The sequence below is a fragment of the Vipera berus genome (genome assembly GCF_964194415.1).
Source record: "Vipera berus genome assembly, chromosome: 1".
Taxonomy (NCBI): domain Eukaryota; kingdom Metazoa; phylum Chordata; class Lepidosauria; order Squamata; family Viperidae; genus Vipera; species Vipera berus.
The window spans coordinates 108,030,172-108,038,999 of NC_138202.1; the positions used below are offsets into that span (position 1 = coordinate 108,030,172).

General features: G+C 37.6%; 1 protein-coding gene across 3 annotated transcripts in view; it reads right to left on the reverse strand.

The window, feature by feature from the left end:
- Positions 1 to 6,577, reverse strand: part of LSP1 (lymphocyte specific protein 1) — a 120,223-nt gene extending 113,646 nt beyond the window's left edge. For 2 of the 3 annotated variants that reach the window (XM_081331846.1, XM_081331845.1), the window contains exon 1: positions 5,969 to 6,575. In XM_081331846.1, the coding sequence (XP_081187972.1) occupies positions 5,969 to 6,048 (80 nt within the window). In that variant the 5' untranslated portion in view covers positions 6,049 to 6,575. Of the gene's footprint in view, positions 1 to 5,968 lie in introns of all 3 variants that reach the window. The other variant, XM_081331848.1, reaches the window with a different exon arrangement.
- Positions 6,578 to 8,828: the final 2,251 nt, after the last annotated feature.

An 8,828-nucleotide genomic window follows, 5' to 3' on the forward strand; every position in this document is an offset into this window, starting at 1 on the left:
AGGCTGACCCTGAATCACAACACTCGCATCATGATTTGCATAGCTTTTTATCCCTGCTTCTCATTAAGTAAGTACAAAATACAGAGAGCTAAAATACTCTAGGAAATATATATTTATGCCAGCAGATCTTCCTTTCACAACAGAAAGAGCTGGATTAAGCTAAGACTCTATGATTTTGTACCTGTATTTGCATCATATGCTTAGACATGGTTGACTTTATCAGGTTAAAACTACTGCATCTGTGTTGCCAAAATCCAAACCATCACTAGGTGGCAACCTTAAACTAACTACATATACTACACATGCACAACACAGTTAGCTCAACTATGTTGGCTATTTTATGGCTAAACGTGTTGCATAAATGTAATCAATATTAAAATAATGGATTAGAATAGCCAAGTATGTTAGATTTCAAAATCATTCATTCATTTAAGATGGACATAGGCAGTATTAACTTCAGATTGTGAGAGTTCTAATCCAATATACGTGAAGACTGTTCAGTTAGGGAAGGCTGGGCATTGTCTTTTTTAGATTGTTACATTTTGTTGATGTTTTATCTGCTGTTCTAATAGCTTAGGAGAGCATTTTCCAACCAAGGCATTATTGTGTGCTCCCCAGCAATGATTTGGAGGTTAAGGGGGAGGGGGGAAAATCACCCAAAGAATTTACATCATTTGGCATTATTTTTCCTTGGATGATCAGAAGAGATTTCCTGAACTCATTTAAATTGGTTCTAAATCTTTGAAATAATACCGTACCTTCATAGTAATAATAGTACCTAATTTGCTCAGAATATTATGCCAGATTCTGTTTGTATGGTATTGACATTACTTCATTCCTCAAACTGACAGCTTAGCTAATATATAAAATTGAAGTTGTGACTCTTGCTGCATTTGAGAGCTAAAAAAGAATCCCAACCAATTGAAGCTATTTAACTTATAGGAGATTGGAAAGACATAGCATTATATTTATGGTAGGGTATGTATGGCATGGCATGGCATGGCATGGCATGGCATGGCATGGCATGGCATGGCATGGCATGGCATGGCAAGGTATGTTGATATGCATTCTGCACACATCCATCAATAAATAAACCAAAATGCATCATTTATAAATAAACAAAGAGTGAATAAGACTGAGATATCTATGGAGATTGTCAGTCATCCAGGTCATGGTTGTCCCAAAGGTGCTTTTTTCAAAAGGCAACTGGACTCTGTTTTAACTTGAAGGAAAAATGAAGTTCAGTTGCCTTTTGAAAAAGCACCTCTGGGATAAGACTGAGGAATTAACAGCCTTGGGAAAACTCCCAGTATTTTTAAAACAACAGTTTAAAAAGTTATAAAAAAGAGGAAGTAAGGCAACTGTGAGTGTTATGTATGCAGGCACCTGCATAGCAACAGCCACCAGGGGGCGTTGACCTGGACGGTTTTCGGCGGGAAACCTAGTTCGGCGGGAAACCTAGGACCAACCTCATTGGCTGCACGCTTACCTGGCCGGGTATTTAAGGAGGCCAGGTAACCCTCACTCCCCAGTTCACTTCCCCCTTCCAATAAAGAGCTGAACTTACACACCGGCTGGCGTCTCTTCCTTGCGTCGGACCCACTACACAATAGTGAGGATGGAGCGTGTGAAGTGAGTATAAAATACTGTTTTATGGGAAGATGACAAAAATGGAAAGGGGGAAGGAGACATCCTGAAAAAGGCCATGCGGTTAATCTGGAACCTACTGCAACATTTTTGTTGTAGATCCCACTTCTCCTGAATTTCTGACTCAGTCCTTTTTGCTCACACTTCTTGCTGAAGAGCTGAAGTTAGTTAAAGAAAGGGAAGTCTACTTCAGATCCTTGCAATTCTTTTAGACCATTGCTTGTCTATAGCAGATATAATTACCTCAGGTTAAGCAGGTATTCAAGGAAAATGCAATGGAAATATATTAAAACACACATGTGCATACATGTACACACACACAATATTTGATGGTGCATGCACTTGTAATTTTTACATCTTTGCTTGGGGGTATGCCCCACTAAATACAGAAGAATTTAGTTCTGATTTAATAGTCACAAGATTACAGTATAAGCATCTTAAAGCAACCTTTATTCATATGGTACTTCCAGGGAAGACTTTTATCATGCATTGATGTTCCTTCATCTCCATTTTTGGAATTCTGCAAAAGGGAAGTTATCCAAACAACATCATTTTCACTATCAGCATAATTTTCCCATATTTTTCTACAACATTTCTTCCATCTTTTTTCTTATGAAAGAAAACAGAGATGGAAGAAACCCACACAAGCTTTTGATTGTAGGGGACATCTGTCTGGAAGTACCCTTTTTCTCATACACACAAATCCTTCTTCATTTGTATTTCACTTCTATTGAGTGCTGTCATTTTCATTCAAATATAAAGTTCAATATGCAGTTTACAGTGTCCTGTTTCAAGAAAGTTGAGTTTGTATTACTTTAAAATTGAGACGAAAATAGATTCCTTAAAGGGGGTAAAAACCCCAAAGGCTACCTAAATAAGTATGCCAGGTTTTTTTACTAAAAAAAAACCTCTGAAAACTTTGCAGTTTTGCCCAAAGACCCATTCCTTACAGTTTGAAGATATATAATATGTAGCTTCTGCCCTAGGTATCTAAAGGGATGACTAGAAATCCAAAAATATGGAAGAATTGTTGGTGTTTTTTGAAAATCAAATAATCATGTGTGGAAATAACCTCTTAAGTACATTCTGGTGAGATGATCTATCTAGGCCCAAAGCATGAAGTCTACATGAGTTCCACAAATACTTTCTGGCTCTACTTACCAGCTATAAACACCAGCTAATTAATGGGAGATCCTCACTAGAGTTGGAACAAGTTGACCGGCTTGAAAGAGACATGCACCAACATGGCCCAAGAAATCATACAACTGTTCTCTCATTGCAACAGGCCTTCCTATAAGGCCTCCCCTAAGGAGTACTGCAGGTCTGTAGATGAGTCATACATACTCGTGCCTTTGTGCTGAAAACTTGTTGAATGCGTTAGGAAATATGTGGTGACTGGCAACTGCTACTTTACAGTGTGAAAACTGTCCTTTTGAACATTATGAATTGGGACTATGCATGCTTTGAAAATAAGCCACAGAAGTGTTTCAAATCTGCAAGTCCTGCTCATCTCTGCCATAGTTTTCTCTTCCTCTTCCTCCTCTGCTTTTTTTTTACATCACTAAGCTTCTAAACTGCTTTAAAGATCACATCAATCATTAATGCATTAAAGCAGCTGTACTTTTTTTTTTAGAAAAGGCATGGCTGCTGGAATTGTCACAAAGAGAAATTGAATTCATGCAAGGTGCTGAAAAGCATTTCTGAATAAATTTGAAATTATCCACTGCTATAATTGCTTTTCTGAGTTGGTTATTTGTTTGTTTGATCAATATAATTTCAGTTTCTAGGGCTACCCATTCATAAACTCTCTTCCCTCAGTGGGGACAGGAAATAGATCCCCAGTCTTGAACCAGTGTGATCATTTACCAGGTATATCTATCAATATGGATAATTCTAAGACTATAATTTTCAAATCCATCTATCCATTTTTCAAGACAGCTAAATTTTTAAATGCTGGCTAGTTGGCAAAACTATCTCTGGAATTTGTAAAATGCTTGCTATTCATGAGTTCCAAACAATTTCAATTCATCCAGAAAAAAAATCAGAACTAGCTCCCAAATAGGGTAAGTAGAATCAATACCTTCAATATGTTCATAAAGGCTACAACGATTACCACAAACTAGCCTCTTACTCTGAAAGATTGATGTCTACAGATTTGATTTTAAGGAAAAAAAATATAGGATCTGTTTGCATAGACAATTCCATCTATTTTATGTATTAACTTACATACAGTGCTGCCACATTTTTATGTTTCTTACAAAGGTTCTGAATGACTATCAGAAAAAAAATCATAAAAAGAATACCTCAATAAAAATACTACAACACACACACACACACCCCGCAACTCAACATTGACTCAGCCATGTACCTGTCATTTTGAAAACATAAAGGGGAAGTCCGTGGTTAGGAAACAGCAATGACTGGGAGTCTTTGCAAATCAAGATGAAGTCCTGCAAAGACCTTGAGACTTTCTGTCAGATAACACCTAAGCATATTTGTTCCGCAAAACAGGTTTCTTTTACTAATTCCATACATTGCTTTTTAGAATGGTGAAGGGAGGAGATTGGTAATAACCTAATACCAAAAGCAAAATCCAGGGACACTTGAATCAATTCCCTGTTGTTATGATTCCAGTCTTTATCTCTGAGTTCTCAAGATTAGGTGAATTATCCATTGTGTGCTTTAATGACTCTTTGCAAGGAGAGTATTTAAAATGTTACCAAAATGATTGATCTATTGTTCTACATTCATTTTTGCTTCTTACTCCGTCACTGACTTCATGCAAAACTTATAGATATACAGTATTGAAGCAAAGTAGGGCATGTGACTGATTCTAATTGTCCACTCCAAAATGTTACTTTTCATTCATTTGTGATGAGGGGCCAAACCAAATGCTTGTGCCTATGATACTGGAAGATCCAGGCAATGGGTTTCCCAAGGGCACTCAAGAATCGAGGCTGCTGAAGAATGCCAACTTGGTTAAATGACAAACTACCATGTGCCCAAAGTTCATATCTACTGTTTTTCATTTGCAGAGTGGTCTTATTTGATGCTTCTTTGCTCCTAGGACACTATACCACTAAATCTATGCTTACAATTACAAAATACTTGTAAGAGGAAACAAAATCTCTTCCTCATTAAAGCCCTTGGTTTTCAAGAAAGATCCCCATCTAGGGTAAATTGGAACTGGGTGGTAATAGTGGTGGAAATTTTTCATCAAGATTATAATATGGAGGGAAGATGATGAAAACCTTTTTTTCCTATCTGATATGCCACAATTTAAGTCTTGGTCATTTTAGTTTTGCCCATGCAATAGGTGCTACCGTAAATCTACCCACCCAAAATCATAAGTACATACAAACAAGGGAAGCATAGGTATGCATCTGAATTTTCAGAATTGTGATGAGAAAATATAATTTCTTCTGCATTTAAATCAATGCTACTAGGGAAGACATGCACACACATACTTAAAAGAAGGCCAAGATTCCTATGGGACTGTAACATCATGAGCATCTTCATAGTCATTGCATTTTCTGAAATCCAAGGCGGACATCAAGAATTTGAAAGGCTTAAGATTTGTAGCTGTATTAACTTCCACTATGCTATAAGATGCATAGCCTCTCTGTGTCTCATAACCATTAACATAAGACTCAGGCTAGGCATCAGGTTTTTTAAAAATAGATCTCCCACAGTCTTGTAGAAAGTGAGAGGCCAGTGTGAGGAGCAAGAGGGGTACTGCCGTGAGGACTACATAAAATTATCTTTTAGCCAAAATGTCAACTCTGCAGCTACAGTATTCCCTGTTGCTTTCCCATCAGCCCATTGTAGTTTGCATAGTATGGAGTCTAGCTCAGAGAAAAGTGGTATCAGGGTAATGGGCTGGTTCATTTCCCAGCTCCCATACAATTCTCATGACTGAGGTTTAAACATATGGTGTCTGCTGCTGTGATATCTAATTTGCTCCTAAAAGTCCGAATTTAATACTTAAGACCATGTGGATTCATATGAAACACAATTTAGCCAATCATATCTTTACCTAACTTGTTGTACAAACCCAAACCAAGTGGTTAATGTGTGGGTCATGTGTACCGAGGAGTTTGGGTTAACTGATTAAGTTACCCATAAGAGTGTCTTGCAAACTCAACTACAGTCAAGAAGGCCAATGTAGCAAAGAAGCTGGACCCTGTATCCCAAATTGTTTACCTGATATACCTCTGGATTTGTCATTCCCTCTTTCTTCTAACGAGTCTCATTTTAGCTACTTTAAAGGGGGGGAAAAACAGAAGAAAAAGGGATTAACTAGTAAACTGAACTTCCCTACCTTTGGGTCTCTCCTTCGGCACCTTCCAGTTCCCCGATTTCACCCTCAAGGTCTCTCAAACATTCTTGTTCCTCAGCCATTTTCTTTGCTGGCTTAAGATGGTGAGTTGAGTCACTTTTCTCTCCAAACTGTTTTGTAAGAATGATAAGAGTGCAGTTGTTCTCTCACCACTCTTCCTGTATTGACTCTAAAGCCAGATGCACCGGAAACCATGTGGGACTGGGGGTGTGAGTTTACTTTTTAATCAGAAAGAATCATTCTTTTTTAAAAAAAAAAGTCTTAAAAGAAGAGAACTGATCCCTCCTCTCCCTCCAAAAAAAGAAAAAAAAATCTCAAGTACTAATGCAGGCCATAAGGGGAACAAAGCATAATTGCAGCTCACAGAGCAATCTTGGTGTTTTAAGTCAAACTCACAAAGCAGCAGCACATCTGTACTTGCAAACTTTAGATACCTCACATTCTTCTTTCCAACCTTATCTGTGTTTTGTCTGTGTAAGGATCCTTAGAGCAAATAACAGGGTTGGAAGACTGGGCAGTTGCAACACAATTTCAAGTATCTACAAGCTGCATATTTGAAGGGATGGAAGGAATAAGAAATCCACAGTCTTGCAAAAGAAAAAAAAAACAAACCTGCCCAGAGGGGCCATGTATAGGACAGCAAGAGATACTGTTCAAGTTAATGGGGTATGTGTGTGGGGGTAGGGGTGTTAAAGGTTTAATCAGTATTAAGCAACCTTAACTACATATAAGGAGGGACGCGGTGGCTCAGTGGGTTAGGACGCTGAGCTTGTCGATCGGAAGGTCGGCAGTTTGGCGGGTCGAATCCCGAGTGCCGCGTAGCAGAGTGAGCGCCTGTTACTCGTCCCAGCTTCTGCCCACCTAGCAGTTCGAAAGCATGTAAAAATGCAAGTAGAAAAATAGGGACCACTACGGTGGGAAGGTAACAGCGTTCCGTGCGCCTTTGGCGTCTAGTCATGCCGGCCACATGACCACGGAGATGTCCTCGGACAAGCGCTGGCTCTTCGGCTATGAAACGGAGATGAGCACCGGCCCCTAGAGTCGGAAACGACTAGCACACATGTGCGGGGGAACCTTTACCTTTACCTTTTACCTTTAACTACATATAATGCATCTAACCACATGAAACAGTCCTTTTCTGCCAATCAGCCAAGTGACTTCCTTAAAAGGATAGGTAATTTCAAATTTCCTGAGAGGACATTGCATGGCTGTTTGGTTTTCTTTTAATGTTTTTACTTTTAGAAGAAGATACGGGTGAGACGAGCCATTTCAGAAGATTAAAAATGGAATGAGCGTCGCAAAAAAAATGCTGACTCAGTTGAAAGAATTGAGGACTCTCATGTACTAGTGTTTATTCCGGACAGCAAAATATTTTGGATTAGCCCACTTAAACATTTCATTTCCCACCAATTGATCCAGACAGATTTTTTTTCAGAGAAGAGAGTGAACCAATTTATTAGAAAAGTGTAACTTTTATTTTATTACTACTGACCTGGTACCTGTAGAACCTTTCACATGTATCCAGAATGCCACATTCATACATTTCTAGGCATCAAAAACATACTGGTCACAGCTGAATTTCAGCTTTATGCTTGCTCCCTTCTAAAATAATCCTGTCTCTTGCCTTGGACTACATAGCTAGCTAAAGTATGTAATCTGATAAAAAAAAACCTTAGTCTTAATTTAACCCATGAGCGTTAAATCTTAAAATGAGTTTTCTTCTCTCTTTTCTTCTAACTCACAAGAAATGTGTGCATGTATAATATTAATAAAAGAGAATATCTGTAGGTCAGAGGTGAACTGTGGGGGGTTTTGATGCGCTCTGAGCTGTTTGTTTGCTTCCAGATTTTCATTACTCAACTAGCTAACATCTTCAGTGCACAATGTAAAAAGAAACAACCAAGCTCAGAGAGCACCAAAGATTCCACATTTATAGCATTCTTTTTATAGGACTTTATTCCAAAATCTGCTAAAATGAACTGTAGGCAATAATAAAATTGCTGGGTTTGTTCTTTTTATCAGAAATAAATCCTATTAATAAGTTCAGCAAGATCTACATCCTTTTAGGAAACTGTGCATAGAATTGCTGTCTTATATTATTAAAAATTATGGCCTTAATACTTTTTATTGTCCTTGTGTCAACCTATACATAGATTGCTTCTGTTTAATTGAAAAAAGCCACAAAAATGTTTTTTGTACTTTAAACAAATTCTCCAATTTCTCAAACTAAAATTGTGGTTTGGGCATGTCTGACAAATCATTTTACTCTCATTAGGAATTATTAAGCTTTCTGACAAAATCTATCACATGCATTGCATTAAGATGTGATATATTGATCACATGGCTATGGCTGCCCACTTGACTTTTTGATATAACTAATGACTATCAGTTTTTACTGTTGAAAATTGTTATTATGTACTGGTAAGCATGAGAAAGCAAATTTCCTCAAAAGTTTTTTTTTCTTGTTACCATATCATTGTACAAAAATGTTTCAACTCAGGAATTACATATTCCATATGAACCTCAGTGTGATAATGCAGAGGTTATAAAGAAAACTTTGCAATATGGAGGAAGCTTGGCCTATAATTAACCTGGATGTAAGAAAATGTAATTTTGATTTTTAAAAGAAGCAATGGTTACTAGCATTTTCAGCATGTCTTGAGTTTCCGGATAGGATTTCTCCATAATGTTTTTTTGCTGATGCAAGTACATATTGTATACCTGTCTGGCTAGGTTAAACTCATAAAATTAAAATGTGAGAAATCCAATATTTAGTTTTATTAAGAGTTTGAAGTTTACCCCTTCTAATAAATTTGTTTGCATGTTTTGCTTAAAAGGGATG